The sequence below is a fragment of the Lepisma saccharinum genome, chromosome 17 (assembly GCF_977018435.1).
Source record: "Lepisma saccharinum chromosome 17, izLepSacc3.1, whole genome shotgun sequence".
NCBI lineage: Eukaryota > Metazoa > Arthropoda > Insecta > Zygentoma > Lepismatidae > Lepisma > Lepisma saccharinum.
The window spans coordinates 30573675-30595653 of record NC_139245.1 but is presented as its reverse complement, the minus strand read 5'-3'; the positions used below and the strand labels follow the sequence as shown (position 1 = coordinate 30595653).

Genomic DNA, 21979 nt, shown 5'->3' with positions numbered 1-21979 from the left:
AAATACAGATGCACAATATTACAAACAATAAGAAAAACAAAATTTAATTGTTACATGTAAAAAAATCATTGAACTTTTAATTTTTGTCTGGAAAAATGACATGGTATTTGTAACAAAATATAGAGTTTCAGAGACAAGCAAATTTATGTACCAACGTTCTGCGTTCTGGAAATTGAAATGTATGGCGGTTTGTTTGCAAGTTTATTAAAATTTAACTAACTTCATCAGACCTGAGAAGCAAAATAATGAGTATTTCTTTGTTTAGCTTAGCAAAATAGTCCTGGATGGTATTTTTTGTGGGACAGAAAACCAAGTTACATCCAGGTCCAATTCTAAATATTCCATGGCCATAATCTATATTCACTTGCTTTAAATGTGTAAGAAACAATGAATCTGAGAATTGAAATTAATAATAACAAACATTATTAATGTACGAGGGAGAACATTTACCTTTCTGGTAATCAGCATAAACTTCGAATGTTCTGACACCTGTGTACTCTGCTTTTCCACCAGCATAAACTCCTTCCTGTTTGTCTACCAGAAGCCACTGATGACCCTCAAAAGTGAAGGACTCATTGTACCTTCTGCCTTCTCCCCCATCAAGTTCCAAGACAGCCGCTGAACCATATCTGGATACCTGGGAAAATATAATGTCAGAATAAGAATAATAACAAATGAGACCTTAAGAAGTTGTTATTTGTTTTCAGCATCAACATTAAAAAAAAACTACTCTCGCTGTAAAGTTAAAACCAGGATGGTATCAGAAAGTATTATCGGTTGAAATTCATACACCGATACCAGCTGATATGCCATGCAACACTTTCACGGAGTCTAATTATACTTGAAATTACGCAAAATTCAAACTTTCTTTTTATTTTGCTCCAATTTTTGCATGAAAAACTATATTTTGTGATTACATAATATCTATTTAAATATTCTGATGCACTTTTTGAATATTCTAAAGCAAATTTCTTGGTAAATTGATGCGTGTAATTGCAGAAGAATATTTACACACTGATATTGATCAATATTCTGAACAAATTTTAATTATTGCAATTTTCAAGTATCGGTATTGGTGGGAATCAGTATCGGTTCAGGCCTATTTAAAACCAGTTAAAACTAAATGTAATTTGTTGCTCTCTTTATATAAAAATATAAAATGAATGCTTACCTTAGCAGTGTGCCACTGTCCATCATCTACTGCAACAGCACTAAGCCAGATATCTTTCTCCTCTGTCCTCAAACTGTTCAAGTTGTACCGGAAATGGAGTCTTCTATCTTTAATCTGATTACAAATAAACAAATAATTGCATTAGCAATATGTCTACATTGCCAATAACAATACAATTTCTTACAAAGCACTAACCAAGTACAAAATTTCAGAATATCTTTAGAAGTACTGTTTAATTACATGTCTGCTGTCCCCATCGATTTACCTTCACTCCTCAGTGTGGATATGCATACATATGGAATAGAAATGGGTGGTTGAAAATTTTATGTTACAATATGCAATATAAAGTATATCATCTCTTAATTTATATTATGTCTGTCGCACAAATTTGAAAATAAAACTTAGAAAATATTTTTACTTTATGAAATGATAACTGCCAGAACAACAAAGGAAGTTTATACCAGGTGGAAAAAATACCATGGTGAACATTAGAGGTTTTTTTACAGTCACAATATGCAATGTGTTTATCATATAAAGGTATGGCTTACAGATTATCATGTGCTAACAAAAAGTTGGCTTTTTCATATAGCACAATGCAAAACGGCAAAGAGTAATGCCAATGAGTTCTCTTTCAAGCCCACCTTATGAAAACATATGCTACAGTGTTTAAAGTGAGATCTGAACCACTACATACCTCCACTGGGTATCAAGACATTGCAAAAAATACAAGTCAGTGGTAAAAATCTTAAAAAAAAAGCATAATTCTAGAAAATTTAGATTCTAAATGAAAAGAAAGAAAGAGAGGAGGGAGAGAGAGAGTGAATGTGTGTATGGACATGTGTATATGCATGAGATTTTCCCTGTTGTACTATTACCTCGGTAAAATTATGACAATACTTCCTACTATATTGTAGCTTGATAAGATATGCTACACATAAGATGTTATCATTCACTGTTACTGTGTACTTCAGAAATTGAGATTTGTATTGTTTTACATTGCTATCAACAATGTAATATTTGCAAAATTAAAAAAAAGAAAAGTGAAACAAAAAATTATTGAACTTAGGAAACAAAATGTGATGGAACAATATTTACCTCTAAAATTCCATATTCCCTATTATGCTGATCGCTGACTCTGAACAGTTCACCAAATTCCTCACGTGTTCGGAACCGTAGCTGCACTTGCGTAGCGAATCGGTCTGGTTCAAAAGAAAGGGCGTACTTCACGTAGCTTTGTGGTTTGAACGTGGTTGGTGTTGTGGCTTGTATGCAACTTGGGCCCGTCCATCCTGCATGGCACTGGCAACGAGGTTCTGTGAAGGAGCCAACACAAACTCCATGTTCTGAGCATCGGAATGTAGATTCGTGGCTGCTGCAAATGTCTTCTATTTGTGGACAACCAGATACACTATTTCTAGACAAGCCTGGGTGTGCCAAATCGTAAAGCTGAAATGAAACGTATGCATGATTTTTGTGTTTTGCAATGTCAAAATGCTAATAAATGGGTTTACACTTTAAAAAACCTGATGGTTTACTGTCATACGTTGAAGGGTTTTCTTTTTATTATGTGTACACTCACCTCACTTAATACTCCGGCAGTTTGTTTCTTTATACAGCATATTTACAGAAGATACAATTAAACCTACAAGTGTATAAATATACGCTGTATAAAACACATCTTATTACTAACTTCATTGTCCGTACAGGATGAAACTCTACCGAAACAATTGGAGCTCATACTGAGGTATCACTATCATAAAAAATATCAATTCAAATATAATGACTGACACAAGTTGATAGTTTTCTGGAATTCATTAATATAACTATTATGTGCTACCTACTAATTCACATTGTACTTTCTCTTTACCATAAAATAATATGCAACTTTCTTTGTATTTATATTGTCACTTTTCTATTAATTCTGTATTTTTTTAAGTATTATCATTCTTTATGTATTTTTTATTATTCTCTTTGTCACTTTCTTATAGACAAGCACGACCAAAGATGAAAAGCAGTGCCTGCTTTAATATAGAAGTATTATTATTATTATTATTATCAGGTTATTATGCACAAAGTTTAAAAAAAATTACTATGACCAACATTACTCTGAATGGTTATCACAGTTGAATATGTTTTCCTTAGAAGAAAGAAGAAAAATGAAAAGGTTAAATTTTGTAGAGAAGATATTAAATTTCCAAGTTGACAGTGAATACTTTTTGAATAATATAGCTTATAAAATTCCCAGATATTCCCATAGGTATATCTCAATTCTCACATGCCTAAACAAGGCAAGAGGTTTAGTAGCTGATCTTGTTGAAACCTACAATTTGAATTTATGTTGATGTATAAAATTGTAGGATCCACTGTTTTATTTTATAATTATGTATTCAATTTTTTTAATTTTGTATAACATAGTGGTTGTTTAATCGTTATCATCACTTCAATAAATATGATCATTATTATTATTAGAACAATACACAGTTAATTGCAGATATTATATAACAATAAACAATTATTAGTATCAGAGATATAATAGATCTCATTGAAAACTGTAACTTGAAGTGTAAATATGCTAACTTGTTATGTTATGTTATTCTACAGCTTATGTATTTTATTCGTGTAACTTTGTACTTTTGTATTTGACTTAGTGCTGTATTAGGTTTCATACTGTGCTCAACACTTAAAATAAACGATTATTATTATTATTACTACTTGCAAAATGATGCCCAATATTTTGTGAGCATCTGTGGAATCTGGGAATTTTGCATAGCATGAAAATTGTGTGTGAAATTTTAAGCAATATTGATAAAGTACATAATTATAATAATCAATACTGTACTATTCTGATGAAATAGTATTATAATCTTATAATCTGTGAAAAAAAACTGAATGGTTCATTTAATTAATGGATGTCAAGCTGACTGCAATGGATTTTTGACCTAAGAAAAGTACTTTTGCAATACCAAAGTGGGCATACCCTGCCTCTTTATTTTCGACAATAGTTGGATTACTTGATATGAACACATACCTGTGCCATTGATTAACTACCCCTGGGACTTCTTGGGAGGCCCTTCAGAACGTATTGAGGGCAACGTCACTGCCCGGAAAAAGGTCTTATTCACACTTGCATCACGAAGTGTGCCACAATTTGGCACAGAGTTCGGCCCTGCTATGAAAAAGACTGTTTCCATACCGATGTTCCGGACACTTAAACCATCAGGTATGTGTTCATATCAAGCATTCAACCATAAGCATCGCAGTGTTGAAAATACAGGGGGGCATGCCCAGTTTGTGACTTCCCTGTACACCAAAACAATACAAAACGGCAAAATTGCACTCTAAATTGTAGGTCATGTATAGAAATATTCAATCAGTAAACTCAACAGACAATTTTATGGATAAAACATAAATAAATTTATTAATATATACACAAAATGTGCTTGTCTCTTTGTACAGTCAGGGAGACCTCTGGGTTGTAATGATCCCATTGAAAATCAATGGGGTTGTTACAACCCAGAAGTGTGCGTGACTGTACATATTAATAACTTATGTCTAAAGTCCTGTAACATGAAATAAATTTACATTGACTGATACTAATATAGTGTACTGATATTTCTGCCCTATTCCTAACGTACATTGAACATTTTAATGCTCTACTTACTTCAGACTGATTATAAAGTCACATATATATGAAGAAAAATGCTCCTACCTTGCTATTGTGAACAACATTCTTAATGCAGCCATCGAATCCTTTGCCAATAGGCATGTATTGCCAGTGGTAATGTGTTGGATCAAACTGATCCACATGCATGCCACCTATTTGAAGGGGAGCATTGACGTTGAGGTACTCATTGAAAGGAGGAACAGTTCCCATTTCCTGGCAACTGCTGTCATCGAACTCTGGTGGCGTGCCATCTTCGAGCTCTGATACGTCTGCGGATTTGCAGTAGTCCACTACCATTCTTACGTTCTGAGGAGAATATTCAGAGAAATGTTTGTCATTAATACAGTGCACATACAGTATATGTTGGAATTATTTGTTATATTTATTATTCTAAATAATACTAACTAGAAAGTTAATTACATAATTACTTATGCTCCATGCTCTATCAAGGGTTCAAGGAAATATTTACAAAACAGAGATGTATGAACAGTTAATTGTTCTGTTAAATAAATTATTGTGCTATCTTTAAATAGGCCTCAAGAAGTCATTCTTCTTATTTACCTACATGAAGTTTCGTGTTTTTAGTTTAGTTTTTTTCTGATTAATTTTGAAGGCTCTTTGCCTTTATTCACAAAGGGTATCGCATCTGGAGCGGAGATGGTAGTGAGTCACTTCTTTCTTAATTCTCGGGCGGTGGTAGTTAACCTAATTAAAAAATTGGAAGAAAATCTATCCAATTGTGCAATGCAGAAATACAAAACTTCATGTAGGTGTATACTTAAACCACATCCATCATTAAGTCATTCTTCATTTTACACCATGTTCAGTAAACGCATGCAGATTTAAAACATTGCCAGTAAGAGAACTAAACTATATACACCATGGTGCAACAGCCCTCTGAGGAGCAGGGCCTGCTCTCTTCATTGGACAATGCATGTTCAGCACATTGCGTTCCATTGCCGCAGTTTTCTGGCTTTGAAGACCAGAGCCCACTACTGATTCTTTTCAAGTAGCTCCCCAATTAATGCTGGGTCAACAGTAAAATTTTTTGGAAGCTCCCACTGGGAATCAAACCTGGGACCACTTGCACCAAAGGCAAGAGTGCTAACCATTTAGCTATGTGGAAGTCCACCAGTAAGAGATCAATGTGTATATTTTGCTTCTAATTCTGCTTGACATACACCCAAGCCACATTTCAGATACATAAAATTATTACTACTTTTTTGCCATCAGGTTTTAACATTAAGAAACCAATTAATTCCAGTTAGAATTCTACATTTAATACATAAAGTACAGTGCTCAAAGTAGGGGGGGGGGGTGTCCCCCAGTTAGCAAAATTTTTGTAAAGCATCCCCCAGCTGTTTCATTGTCCCCATATAAAAACCTAGCTAACCACAAGTATCGACCAAACATTATCCCCAGATAACATTTTCCACTACAAGAGCTGACGAAGTACAGGGTTTGTCTGGAAAGTAATGAGACTGGTCACCGCACAGCGCTCCAGTCATCAACAGTGTGTCAGCCACAAGCGGGATTGGTGGTGGGGGGTCTTAGCTAACCAGCGCTACCCGGATCAGTCGCTTCCGAGCTCTGGTAGAGTAAGGGTCGCTTATCGCACGAACCGTGCCTACCAGGACCAAGCCCTGTCAAGAGCCCCAGTTTTCCTTTGGCATGGAGATTTCAAGCAAGCGCCAAAGTTCGGAGTGGCACACCAAGGAGTCTCTGCGCTCCGAAAAGGCAAGGATGTCCAAGTTCAGGATCAAGACAATGCTCATTGTCTTCTTTGACAAGAAAGGTAGTACACAAAGAATTTCTGCCTCAAGGGAAGACTGTCAATCCCGCTTACTACGTGGAAGTCCTCAAATGCCTGCGAGACAAGAGTCAATCGGGTCCGACCGAAGATTGCCAAATGCTGGAAGCTCCATCACGATAACGTGCCGAGTCATACCACGTTCGTTGTGACGTCATTACTGGCTAGAATCGGCGTTGCCACATTGCCGCAGCCAACATACAGTCCCGACATGAGCCCAGCAGACTTTTTCCTATTCCCCAAGCTCAAAAGAAGCTTGAAAGGTTGCCGTTTTGACGATGTTTTGGCCATCCAAGCAGCAACGACAGGTGTTCTGAGGGAGTTGTCGGAAGCTGACTTCCAGGAGGCCATAGTGTGAAAATCACGCTGGCAGTGGTGTGTTGATAGCCAAGGAGAGTACTTTGAAGAATTTTAACAAGTTGTAGCAATTGGATCAATACATTTTATTTCCTGGACCCAGTCTCATTACTTTCTGGACAAACCCTGTGTTTTCTCTTTCATAGATAGACAGTGCAATCTTGAAAAATCCAATAAAGCAAAGCGTTATAAAATTCTCCTGCATTTTGTTCTCTGAAAAATATAAATTTGAGCTTTCACTGTATTATGTGCTTTTCCAAATTGTTTAACATGACATGTCTGTATACATTGATTTAACCTTGGAGAATGAAATTGGAAATATACATGTGACTGAATAACCACATGCATAAACAAATATAATATTCTTTTATTATTTGTTTGAGAATATATGTAAATAAAATCATATATGGGTCATTCCACGTCAATTCATCCAGGCCATGTCACCCACCATCCCCGATTTTGATGAAATTCGGTATAGTTATAGAACTTTTGATGCTGATTACAAAAATGACAATTTTTTTAAAATTGGTCAAGGGGTTCAGAAGTTACGTGCTTTTTAAGATCTCCGTGTACCCCATGTGCGGCTCTATTTGAATGACACGCATTAAGTTATAAACGATCGTATCTTCCCTCGGGTTTGCCGTAAAAACTTCGTTTGTTTTCTTTTGTTCAGAATAGTATAAACTTTCATTTAAATAATGTTTCAGATTAATGCATTAATAAACATGTATTTTTATATATAGTTTTATGTATTTTTTTAGAAAAATAAATGACTAAATTTAAGAGCTAATTTGATGCAATGCCCCCCCTTCAATTTCCCCCCAATTTTATATGTAGGTAGCTCAGAGTGTGTAGTAATGCCTGATGAAAAAATTGGGATGGGCGGTTCAGAGACAGGGTGATAAAAAAATAATTTGCATACAATGAAATTAAAAGTAAATCTTATTTAAAATGCTTATGTATTTAGCACAAAGCCTGTAGTACAATATGTTTCAAGCTACAATATTCAAAATTTATGTTCACTATGTGTGAATGTAAGTATAGGCGTAACCTGGTGGGGGCAAAGGGAAGCTCTTGCCTCTCCCAAATTTATAGATTAATTTAAAATTTGGAAGTAATAATTACAGTGGAACCCCGATTTAAGTTCCTCGATTTTACATTTTTCTTCATTTTGCATTCAATGTTGGTGGTCTGTTTAGAAATTTTCCAAGATTTTACATTTTCCCGCGTATTACGTTTTTTCAGGTAGGTCTCCTGGATAACTAAAATCGAGGTTCCACTGTATCTAAGTTAGTTTCAACAGTCTTAATTTTTTTAAAAAATTATATATTATATAATTATATAATCATTATTAACATTCCCAAGTTTAGCAAATTTATCTTCGAGACCATTCTTTTTGTGCATTTTATCTCAATATGGAAATCCTATTTTGGCTACCTTTCATGGGGATACGTAATATGAAGTAAGAATTAATACTACACATTTGTGCTGATTGAAGTTTTTTTAAAATGGAGCTTTTTCGCCACATACCACAGAAAATATCCTTGCGACTGGATGGTTGGAACAGTAAAAGTACTCGTATGGACTTCTATAGTATAAAGCAACAAGTACGGCAATTATGTACCAATTCCGTACAAATAGTATTCAAGGCATAAATTTCTTAGTAATCATCTAGGGTGAAATGACAACAATCCACAGTACAATGTGTCAGCGATTGCAAAGTACTACAACAGTACCAGGAAGTATTCACTATTTTGAACTTACAGGTTCCGTAAGTTACTTTTTACAAGTACAGTAGAGTGTCGATTATCCGAAGTAATTGGGGGACATGGGTGTTCGGAAAACTGGTTTGTTCGGATAATCGAACTGTACATGTTTATTTGCCAAAAAGAAGTACTGTACAGTAAATTTATTCATAAAAACAGGCATCTCTTTAAGTATGTATTACAAAGTAATGTACAAAGGCAACTTTAATAGGAATATATAGTATGTGGTACAGTTTATTAAACAAAAATATGTACATATTACATACGCATTTTGCATGAACAATACACACAGTACACAAAATTAACGTTTAAAAAAATCCTTTATTTTGGTCTGTCTAAGCAAGCCTACACGCTTACGAGCAGCTAAGTCACGTACTTTTTTCATTACAGATATCTGAAAGTGAGCGAGTACACAGTTCGGTTAAGCGGTCGTTTGCTTGACCGACGTTCGGATAATCGACGCTCTACTGTAACTAAGTTACAGACAATCATTAAAAAAGTTACTCAGTTATTGTTACTGGTACTTTGAAAGTAACTGAGTTTCTTTTACAGTTACTGTAACAGTAGCGTACTGTCAATGATCATTGATTTGTTTAAACGTTACACAAAATCAATGATCATGAAGACTTCCGTGTTATACTTATGTTTCTAGTACGTAATATGTATTCATATATTTACATTATTACTGCTAATAAATGATGGAAAACACAGTCAGCTTTGCTTGAACGATTATAATTAAAAAAATCATTTGTATGCTGACCACGGTATTTTGAATATAGTGTCATTGATTCCACTTACACCTATTTCATTCTCCTCCATTCCAAGTTCAAGATCCAAAGATCCACTTCCTCGACAATGACTTTTTTCTAGCTAGACAACCACATTCCAAACGAACGCAGCAGTCTACCAAAAACAATGGAGTTTTCACATACAATTAGAAATGAATTACAGTAAAGCGTGGATGTTCTAAATTTAGCATGCAACAAAGTATAGCTTCCTTGCCAGCAATTCCAAGAAAATCCTTTCACGTAGCATCCGGAGAAGGTACATATTTTATTATTATAGTCTGGAACAGAATTGTCCAATTTAGCTATTTCCCTACTGCAAAAAGTAACTCTGTTACCGTTGTTAACGTTACAGGTATTTACTTTTAAAAGTAGCTAGTTACAGTTAGAATTCCTAAATAAAAAGTAACAGTACTTTTAACTTTGTAACTATTTACTTCGAAACACTAGTTGTTTAACAGTTAGAGCAAAAATAGTAAGTGCTGATGTAATATGTTTTGTATAACTGTATGGTTTGACTTTTGTGAAGAAGTGGCTTTCCGAATTCCAACAGTAAACAGTTATGTAGTAGCATGTGTGTGCGTGACTCAAACTTGTTTGTAGGATTGCTTGAAAAGTCCACGTGAAAATGGAGATGCAATCAACTTCCCACTACTGGCCAAAACGTATGCTGTGTCCAGTGGACATTAACAACACAAATGGATGGACATATGTACTTACTGATAAGTCAAATACTTTAGTGTGTTTTAAATGGTCAAAATATCCATCTAAAATGTGAACAGCACAATTTATAGTACATGAAATTTTGGCAATGCATAGAGTACAATTTTTAAGTACTATCTTAATGGGTGTCACTTGGAGACTATCTTCGGGTTGAGATAATCACAAAGTTTTCCATCGCATAAAAACAGTGTCCAGGATAATTTGATAAATACATTTGAAAAATCACAATTATTACTCTTTATTCTTTTGTTCCTCAAGTGTCAGGAGGATCACAAAATATATTTAACTTGTAAATTTTAATTAATATATAAATTTGGGAGGGGGCAAGTGCTTCCCTTTGCCCCCGCCAGGTTACGCCTATGCTTACATTCACACATAGTGAACATAAATTTTGAATGTTGTAGCTTGAAACATATTGTACTACAGGCTTTGTGCTAAATACATAAGCATTTTAAATAAGATTTACTTTTAATTTCATTGTATGCAAATTATTTTTTTATCACCCTGTCTCTGAACCGCCCATCCCAATTTTTTCATCAGGCATTACTACACACTCTGAGCTACCTACATATAAAATTGGGGGGAAATTGAAGGGGGGGCATTGCATCAAATTAGCTCTTAAATTTAGTCATTTATTTTTCTAAAAAAATACATAAAACTATATATAAAAATACATGTTTATTAATGCATTAATCTGAAACGTTATTTAAATGAAAGCTTATACTATTCTGAACAAAAAAAAACAAACTTGAAGTTTTTACGGCAAACCCGAGGGAAGATACGATCGTTTATATCTTAATGTGTGTCATTCAAAATAGAGCCGCATGTGGGGTACACGGAGATCTTAAAAAGCACGTAACTTCTGAACCCCTTCACCAATTTTAAAAAAGTTGTCATTTTTGTAATCAGCATCAAAAGTTCTATAACTATACCGAATTTCATCAAAATCGGGGATGGTGGGTGACATTTTCACAAAATTCTGGATGATTTGACATGGAATGACCCATATGGAATTAAAAATGGACAACTTACCTCAGTATCCCAGAAAATGTCTATTCGGTGCCACTCTCCATCATCTAACCCTTTCTTTGTTTTGATCCTAAGTTCCAAGGTCCCGGATCCAAAATCTATCAATAACCTAGGCTGGCCTCTTTCCAATTCCAACGATATAAAATCTAAAATGTGAAGGAAAGAAACGAAATGACGATAAACATTTTAACATGTACATAGATATTTGCACTCATAATTATCAACCTACTCATAGGCTAACATAGAACAGGAAGGAGGAAAGGGGGTGGGGATAGGAGAGGAGGGTTGACTTATGAACTAATTCACTCAAAGGAGCCATTATTGGTTTACATAAGATTTGATCAACTTCGATCCCTTCCATAAATGAACCCCTAGGTAAGTCTATGTTCAAACTTAACAAACAAAGAAATCAAAATTAAGTGAAAAGGGATAATTTTTAAAGCAGAATTACAGTAATTTCTACTGAAATCAGTTGAGTGATTAAAATATAATAGTCAATAAGCATTCACACCTGACACCATCACCTCTTCTTGTTCTGGAGGTACAATTGGTCCATTATAGAGTAACATCCCATCACTTTTCCTGGTGATGAATTCTATACTGAGATGAGAATTATCACACATATCCAGAGGTGGGTACCATGCGTATCCATTGCCTCTGAAGCTTCTGGTTGTCTGTTGACATCTCGGGCCATCGTAACCACCTGGACAGGTACAACTGGAGAAAAAAAAGTAGAAAATATCATATATGTGTCACGTAAAATACATTTCCATCTATATAATTATGGGTTTTAGTTGACAGAAGTATTCTAATTTAATCTTTTAAGTGTAGGTGATGTATATCCGCAGTTTGCTGTTGCAGTGCGGAAGGTGTACATGTACACTTTGTGCTTGCTTTGACTACATTCAACTGTGGGTGGAGTGTATATTCACCCAGATGTTGAGAACAATCATGTTATGTGAGATTATATTAGCTGTAGTAAATACAAAAACAGTGGCAGAAAAGGAAGAAGATGAAAAAGAAGGAATATAGTTCGTTCATAATAGAAAACCAAAATATGGCTCAAAAATGAAGTTTTGTAGCACAGACAATGAGTTGCACTTGCTTCAAAGACTTCCACACCAGAAAGATTTACTCTACTTAAGCCTGAAGTATACATATATGTCGATATGCTATGTACTATTGTATATTTTTGTATTACCGTTTTATTTACATTTGTCATGGAATATGAAAGCAATTCTACAAAAAAGAAAAAAAAAACATAAAAGAAGAAGACAGGCAAATACTGGTGTTTTATTTCAGTTAATTTTGTTCAACTGAATTCTGCTAAAAAAAACAACTAAATTTTCAGTAGCAACTTGTTCAGAAAATTGCACACTTGAAAGAGTTAAGGGAGAAACAACAGTTATTCAGGTAATCTAATTTACAACAGTATAGTCCCTCTATATATTGTTACAGAATCGAACCATTATATGGAAAGTAATATGTGAAGTAATTCATCATTATGTGGCGTTTCTGTTGTGGCAAAGCATGCACTCTCATTAATAAAGCAGTCAGACAAACTTTTCTTTCAATGTCCCTGGATGGGTTGAAAATAAACACTAATGGTATGAATGCTATGGCCGAGTTGATTGACCATTACTAGTGGTAAAGTGCTTATCTCTTAGAAGCCCCTGCTCCATCCTTTTCCCTGTAGAAATGACAGCATGTGCAACAGTGGCATCTGAAAACATTGCACATCTCCTTCTTCTTGTACACTGTCTTGTATAAAATGACCAATTCTGCTATTGTGGTGGAAAAGGGCAAGATGCAGAACTCAGCTACCTTCCTCTTGTCCCGTACATGAAGATAAGAATACTTGGCAACTCAGGAATAGCTCAGGGTTTCAATACCCAAAGATTTATGGCTGTATATTTTGTGCTGGGTTAGGGGAGAATAAGGTTCCTAAAGGGTGTCACTGAGAATCTCAATACATACATTCAGATGTGAATATTTTCTCTCCAAATTATTTGTTATGAACAAAGAAAAGAATACAATAATGAACTGACGTTGAGTGAAGCATTTCTCAGGTTTTTGATCAGGAACACTCATCTGAAGATAATTCAGAGAAGAGCTAAATACTCTCCAGAACTTACCAGATCAATAACAATGCTATAACACACAGAAATACCCACACTTATCCTGAATCCCCATGTGTAAATAAGTATAATCGATTACCTTAAGCCATATCTCCCTTCGATGCACCGTCCTCCATTGTAGCAAGGACTTGACCGACAGGATTCTCCTTTCGTGAAGTTCCTCGCACCACAAGTGCATTCTGCTATCACGTCAACTCTTACACCAACTAATGAAGTTTTGTTTGCATTCACCATGTATGGCAAGTTACTAATGTCCAATACATTGGTGCAACTTCCTTCACAAACAGCATTTTCATATAGGCACTCATCAATTCCCACCATTGTGATATTAACACCTACTTCACGTTCGATCTGAAAGATAAAATATAAGAAATTGTTAGCAATCATATCGTAATATCCTCGAGTAGATATGTTAATGTTTGCAGATGTTTTGTTATTATAAAATGAATCATATCATTGAAACATCTGATGTAATTTACAAAAATGCAATATTTTAAAATTAGCAACAAATTACTCACAGTGATTTATGCACATAAATTTGGTTAATTAAGAGTTCACATCAGTAACAATAGTTATGACGATTACTGAAATTTCAAATACCTCTTCTCGATGCATCAGGACGTAACCATTAAGTCTAACAGGCTTGTAATATGGAGATCCATGAGCTGCAAATCTAATGTCTGTGGTTGGTGGATGCTTTCGCCGAAGCTGAACGCTGAACACATCAACATTTTCTCTGTCTGTTTTCAAGAGTTCTGACAACTTGTCCCTAAATTTTTCCGCTTTGCTTTTCATAACTGTTTGTGTCTACAGAGGATAAGAAAATATCATGAGAGAATGTTAACAAACAAGTGACAAAATTAAAAACATTAACAATATTTAGTATGTAAATAAATAATTTAATGTAAAAAATTTGCATTGAAGAGAGTGTTTTCACTGTGCTTGTAAACAGAATGACATACAATAGGAAACACAATTACTAGATTAATATATCCTTTTAGGTTCTTCCTGTATTATGGATATATGGTGAAACCCTTATTTTACATTCCTGTATTTTATATTTTCCTGCATTATACAATCAATCTTGTTGGCCCCAACATAGCAGAAAGTTATAAGATTTTCCTCAATTTTAAGTTTTTTTTCAACTTGGGTCCTCATTAAAATGTAAAACCGAGGTTCCACTGTATATAATTTCTAACTATGGAAATGAGTGTACCCAATTGTGATGTCGGATGGAAACACATTTGAAATATTTACTCTGACATCACCTGAAGAATGAAACTATGTATCACCTGATTATTCAGTTAAGTCAATTACATTTTTATTTAAACGAGGCATTTAACGAATCACTTGTTCACTTACTCGATAATCCCACACACGAATAAAATCCTCATCTGAAAGTCCAGCAACACGCACGGATCCTGAGTTGATCACAGCCTCATGTGGAATTTCTCGAACAACCACAGTTACATTTGCTAGCACGTCTGTTTGTGTATGCTTCCGGTCATATACTTTGAACCGAAGATTATACCTATTTGGAAATGGAGAAGATTGAGAGGTTAGTTCTGCAGTAAATACGAGGCATATTAAATCATGTAATTAAAGCAAAGAAAAAAATTAAAACAACAAGATTTCGAAGCCCTACAGAAACTAAAGTATAACCTTCATATTCTATAATGGACAATCAAAAATAAAATAAGAGAACATGAACCAATTTTTTGGTGAAAGATTTACAATATTGTATATCATAAAAATTAAACTGGACAATTATGGAAATGTGATTATGAAAATTTTGCAAATTCGAAATTAATCACGAGTACAACACATCAATAGAAAGTATTTGGAAAATGTTACCCTAATGGCATCTGAAGACAAGATACCTATATTAACATTTCTGTATAAAATTCCTAAGATTCAAATACAAATAAGTTAATCATTTGAGTATGAGGCGTTACCCCTATACGCCTTCATGGCGTGGTGCTATGCACAGGGGAGCACTCAATTTTTTTTTTTACTTTTTTATATTTGAACCATTATGTGATCAGCATTTGCAGAAATTTAGAAATATTACACTGCAGAAATTATGGAATGAGGTTCAATATCTGAACATCAAACAGCAAAAGTGAAAATGCAGAAAATGGCAAATCAAACTGATTAAAAATGCACTTTACTGTAGAAAGTTTTGTACTAAAATTAAGTGAATGAAAGAACTTAATTGAAACCATTACCTTCCATCCCTTGTGCCATGTTTCATTGTTATCATTCCAGTTTCTTCATTCAACCGGAATCTTGGATGTTCAGCACTGTCCCAGTAGAATTTTTTATCTGGTAGATCCCAATCATCCAAATCGTAAACGTACACTCTTCCTATTTCTGTATCTGGTGCTTGTCCCTGTGACCGAGAAATAATTTATGAAGCTTTCAAAATTATATTCAATACTATTATTTTTCTGTTGCCTATTCCAGATAATATTTCTAAAAGCAATCTAAAAAATACCAGAAAAAAAAGATAGTATTTGGGTACATGCTCAAATTACATTGAAAGGACAAATCATGAAGAAAAAATACACATACGTATTTTTCAGATGGAAGACTAGTAGAAAATGAATATAATAGCAGATTTACATATTATGTAATTAATTATAAGTGAAAATATACAAGGATGCAACGTTATCTTCTTGAAATATTTGTGTAACTTGACATTATTAGCCATCTTAAAATGGTTATCCAACATCAGCTTGATTATTATTATTTTTAGCAATGTTATTGAGTAAAGCATAGAATTTCCAAGGAAGCTAAAATTTAGTTTGTAGCTTCAAATTTAGATTACTGCACAGAGTACAAGGGTGTTCGAGACTATTGTCAGGTTTTCAGTCAGAAGACAGAGTGAGAGAACTTCACATAAGAATTCTGTCACCTATTTTGAAAAAAAAATAGGAAAAATTATATATTTAGGATCAAATTTAAAAAAATGAAAAAGTGAGGTTTCTTGGGAAAGAAGGGTCAAAAAAAATAAAGATGAAAAATACACTACTGTCTTACCATGTAATTATACACAAATATTTCTTTAGAGCCTGGCTGCATTTTGTTGTCATTTGCGTCTCCAATGATGACTGTCAAAGTGCTTGTTCCAGACATAGCTGGGTTTCCAGAATCCTTTATGACAATTGGTATAAGATATTCTTTCTGCTGCTCTCTGTCAAATGAACGTAGGGAGGAGACGACAGCCATACCATCACCATTAGCACCCTCTGAAAAAAATGAAGAAAATTGTCATAAATGTGCACCTTTTATTCAAAGTAGAAAAAAAATGAAAATTTACTTAATTTTATAAATGGAATTTATCACTGCTATACAGCAAGGTGACAGTATTTTTTAAGCCTTCTAATGATTAAGACTCGTTTTCATACAGTTTTCATTATTGAGACAAACTGGAATGTTATCTCCATTATACTGTCTATTGTAGTAGTGAATAATTTCATTACAAAGTATGTGAATTTAGCAATGAATACAATCAGTGTGGTATTTGAAGAGGAATGAACGAGATTCCCGCTTCCGGTTGATAATTTTTGCTACTTTGTTTGGGAACTAACTATACAATTTATATAATATCCTGATGCTTTCCCCAGTGGATATTTTGCCAAATACTATATACAATTACAATAGAGAAATATTTAAATTATATATTGTGTAAACCATACATTAAACAATATTGTGAACAATTGTATGGATTGGTAGAAATTTTACCTTGCGAGGGATATATATACAGTACATGCAAGTTCGTATTGATACATTTTATTTATGTATGCTACATTTTCTACGTAATTTAAGTGTTTCCAAAATGCTCAAGTTGATAAGAGAAGGAAATTTAAAAAATAAGAAATAATGCTCTTGACAGTACTGCAAGAAAGCACTTACTCTGATCGTGTTCAACTTTAAATGATGCTCTGATCACATCATCAGCATTGGGATCCATTCTGAAAGTAAAAGGAGGTCCATTGCTCTTCGACCTGTCGTCATCATCTGTGGCCAGGACTTCGACTACTTTCCTCGGAGGGACATGTTCTGGGAGCACTGGCCTGTAATCTTTCAAAAATGTAGGTGCATTGTCATTAATGTCTTGTACTATCACAGTCAAAGTAGCGGTGGCAGTTTTGGGTGGAACTCCGTCATCAATTGCCAGAATTTTCACCTGGAAAAGGAAATATGCTTCATTACGCTGAAAGGATTTCTCAGTTTTCATATGCAATTAAAAGAAGAATGTGTTATTTACAGAGGGATATTATTGTCAGACTTTGTAAAAATATTCAATCATAACTAGTACCAAGGCGAGAGGACAAATATAACCTGTTTGCAATTACTACTTTGGTTTTTCAAATTCATTGGAATATTTTAATTTTCTCAAACTTTCAGGTCCCATCAGCTCCCCTTGCTTACACTAGAGGTTATCAGCATACATCCACAGTGGCATATATATATATAAGTAAGGTTAATGAGATGGAGCCTCTAGCATGGGAAAAAAATAACTGACTGGCAAAATTTAAATTTTGTAGTATTACTACTATCATAACTGCTATGTTTTCATGGAGTTTGCAGATGGGAGACAAAGAAAAAACATCTTCCTCAAAATTAAATTGTAAATATGCCACTGGGGCCACACTACAATCACCAGAAATGTCTTTACTCATAATTGCAAATACAAGTTGGGTTGAAGGCACATAAAAATACCTTATCCTGAAAAAAATGTGCATCCACTATTGAATTTGCAATGCAGACATGCATGTCTATATTTTTCAATGTTACTGAATTGGCATTAAAAGAGTGTGCTGCTCGGTAAAAGCAGCGAGTGAAAATGGAAACCTGATTTTACCCCCTTCTTAGCCAGATCCTGATGCAGGTCAGGTCAACAAAAAAGCCAAAAAAAATGTTGCTCTGAGTCCATCACTGGTACAAATTACTAGTAAAAGTTGACTGCCTTCAGTATTAAGTTTTAAATATAAAAATCAACTTTGGTCATGGAAACGCAAAGTTTATATTCTTCCAAAAGAAAAAGCTCAAACTTCCAAAGAATATATGTAAACTACAAAACAACTGAAAATTGATGATGCCAGCGAAAACTTTCAGTAACTTCATTTAAAATCGATGGCTCTGAATTGAAAGAAGGGAGGACAAAATACGAAGTTTGTTATTATCCAAGACTGATTTATTTAGAAGAAAGTTGTGAACTATCTTTGGTTCCTTCCTTTATTGATTCTTTTTACCCATGTTTTTTTTTTTTTTCCAAAGTTCTGATCAGGACAATAAAATTCAGACAACATCGGAGAAATCGGTGACAGTATATCATGGGAGAAAATATAGCAAAAACTAATTCCACTGCATGTATTTGACGTTGACCTGAGAAAAGTTACCAGCATTCACCTATTTATATGCCTCCTGAATGGCATAATGGTAACTTCATCACTTTGTAATCAAGAGTCCTGGGTTTGATACCTGGCGGGACACATGGTGGTTTGGATACCACTTTAAACCATAGGTCCAGTCTCAATTAGCCTGTCTGTGCATAAAGTGGTCTTAAAACAAAAACCCAAACTCCTGTTTATATAGAGCCATATCAAGAGAGAGAGAGTCACAAGAATAAATGATCATTCATTCACTCATCATTATCCCCATATATGTAGGAAAACTTCATCTTTGTAGAGGAGGGATCATACACTGGCAGGATAAATAATTTTACAGCAGTTGGACAATTAATAGGAAATTATAGAAATTAGTCTACAAACATGGAAAACACATGTATTTAAGGTAGATATAATATTCCTCACAGTCGCAAACAATTCTTAAGCTTTAACATTACATATATCTTTTTTGGAATGATTTTTGTGTAGTGAAACCCCCATTGTACATTCCCACATTTCATTATTTCCTACATTTTACGTATAATTTTCATGGGACCAATAAAGCAACAAGTTACAAAAATGTTCCAACATTTAAAGTTTTTCACCTTGGCACCTCGAAAAACATAAAAACAATGTATTTTCTCTAATAAAGAGAAGCGATATTACACAAATTTTTGATTGAATGAAATATAACAGATATATTCAAGTTTTTGTTGTTTCATTACATGTACAAAACTAATTTGAGAAATAAATGCCAAAATCTATAAATCAAATATAATAATCCAGCAGAAAATAAATGAACTTACTTGATGTCTTGGTGTCTCCTCACGATCTAAACTTCTTTGAATTGTCACGGTTCCTTCCTGATCAATGGAAAATTGCCGTTTCCTGTCTGAAGATCTGTCAATGGCATAAGAAACTCTGCTTTTCCCTCCTTGGTCAGGGTCTGTAGCTTTGAAGGTTTCCAGTCGTTTGCCAACCTCTGCATTTTCGTACACAGAGACTTCAATGTTAGGCCTTTCAAATTGTGGTTTGTTGTCATTGATATCTCGAAGCTTTACTACAACCCATGAATACGCCACGTGATACTTATCATTGTCGTTATCTTCACCCTGTAAGAATAAAGATAATGTAAGTGGTAATAATTAACCTTTCCAATAAAATTACAGTCAAGCTTTGTTGAGTAAAATCCATTGTAATGGTTTCTCATGCACATTCTCAACCTCCATCACTGAAGATTCTGGAGTAGTGCTCCAGCCAGAACATAGCTGTTTCATTGTTCTTTCAACTATTTCATCTAATCGTCATTCATCATGTTTGTTGAAATTACCATAAAGAGATAGGAAAGCAAAACAAAATAAGAAAAATACAAAATTCAATAACAAATGTGATATTATACAAGGTAAAAGTAAGTCACTCTGAAATTAGTAGCATAAGTTATACAAAATTTACTGCAGCAATCAAGTGTTATCTGTAATTACTCCGAAGTAATTGTTTGAAGTTGCAAGACAGACAACGCTACTACTATTACTACTACAGACACGTACACTGACTTCGACACATTTACCTTATCATTGACTTGAATCCTAAATCGAAATCCATTACTTTGCAGCTGATCTTCATAATCCAGTGGTTGAACAATTTTCAACGATCCTGTGCCATCATTATTCCTGACCATAGTAAATTTATCTGCACCATATCCACTGCTTTCAATTACCTGTGAGTTAATACGAGAGATAGAGCATTTGAATTAAAAATGTTTCATCACTTTTATTAACATAACTGAAGCAGTAAGCTGATTTTTTATCTAATAAACTACTACAGTCATTTAAAATTTTCATCCGTAAATGAGAATTCACAAGCATAATAAAAATGTTCCTTCAAGGATTCTATAGTGTGAGAGCAATTAGTAATTCTTTCAGGAAAGAAATGTTTACCATGCACTTCTATTGCCATAAAATTTAATATAATTAGAACAACCATTTACTTCCAAAATATGAATATATTTTACCTTATATTGAAATTTATTTGTTTCATCTTCATCATGCACAGTAACTGTTAAAATTGGTGTTTCAGGAAGGTTTGTTCCATCAGTTTCATCAACTTCTGTGAACCATTCATCCTTCGTGAAGTGTGGGGGCATGTCGTTGATGTCTTTAACTCGTATAGAAGCTGTCCCTGTGCCTGCAACATGAAAATATGACGTCAGTATCAAGTATTAGAGAAATATTATGCAAAATCGTAAACTGAAATTTAAAAAAATCTACAACCAATGATTTCATAATTATTCACAATTGTCCATGCTGCCATAATGGTAGTTCACGAATAATTAATATTTCTTCCGATTTCAGTGCATCACATATCACAATAACTCGATTGTTCACAATAAACATTTTCACGTGTGATGATCTGAATCTACCAAAATATGCGATTTAAAGATTAAATTATTCTTGTTAACTCTAAGACTGAACAGAGTAATTAGACAAAATAAAACTATCATAATTTGAGAGAAATTGCTCAATATTAATTCTATGACCATTATGGGTGATAAGAAAAAACACATAGGCCTCATGGTAGAAATTTGAAGTTGCAGTTATGAATATGTAAAAGCTCAAAAGATCCATCATACGGATACACACAATCAAATAAATTATGTAATTGGTAGGAACTACATTATTGTTAATGCTTGTCCGGTAGTTTTTTTAAAAAATAATTCAGAAAAAAAAATTGTAACCATGTCAATATTCAGGCTAACATACCAATCTACCAACTTGCCATATTTGTGACAATGGATGTCTCCTTTAATATATGAGGCACATGTAAAAAAAAAATGGCCGATCATTTTTTACTTGGGACTGGCAACACTGACGAAGCTGCACGTGCACGGAAGCATGCCTTACTATTCTGAGCCTGCAACAGAGGTATATTTCTCAGTGTGAAGGTGCGTACGTGCAGGAAGTTGAAATGGCTGCTGTAATAGAAAATCCCGCCAAATGCGAGGTGAGGTCGGTGATTAGATTTCTGAACGCAAAAGGACTGAGTGAAGCTGACATTCATCGGGAATTGTGCGCCATTTACGGACCAACAGTAATGAGTGAAGGAAAGGTAAGACAATGGTGCCGTGATTTTCGGGAAGGACG

General features: G+C 34.2%; 1 protein-coding gene across 10 annotated transcripts in view; it reads right to left on the bottom strand.

The window, feature by feature from the left end:
• The window catches only part of CadN (neural cadherin), a 1297121-nt gene that overhangs the window by 14204 nt on the left and 1260938 nt on the right, over positions 1 to 21979 (bottom strand). For all 10 annotated transcript variants that reach the window (XM_083139244.1, XM_083139247.1, XM_083139245.1 and 7 more), the window contains 15 exons: positions 20851 to 21023; positions 20407 to 20556; positions 19646 to 19951; positions 17362 to 17635; positions 16486 to 16694; positions 15672 to 15835; positions 14806 to 14974; positions 14044 to 14250; positions 13523 to 13794; positions 11817 to 12022; positions 11309 to 11451; positions 4881 to 5141; positions 2267 to 2617; positions 1172 to 1285; positions 451 to 637 (listed from right to left, as the gene is read on the bottom strand). In XM_083139244.1, coding sequence (XP_082995370.1) covers positions 451 to 637; positions 1172 to 1285; positions 2267 to 2617; positions 4881 to 5141; positions 11309 to 11451; positions 11817 to 12022; positions 13523 to 13794; positions 14044 to 14250; positions 14806 to 14974; positions 15672 to 15835; positions 16486 to 16694; positions 17362 to 17635; positions 19646 to 19951; positions 20407 to 20556; positions 20851 to 21023 — 3186 coding nt within the window. The remainder of the gene's footprint in view (positions 1 to 450; positions 638 to 1171; positions 1286 to 2266; positions 2618 to 4880; positions 5142 to 11308; positions 11452 to 11816; positions 12023 to 13522; positions 13795 to 14043; positions 14251 to 14805; positions 14975 to 15671; positions 15836 to 16485; positions 16695 to 17361; positions 17636 to 19645; positions 19952 to 20406; positions 20557 to 20850; positions 21024 to 21979) is intronic.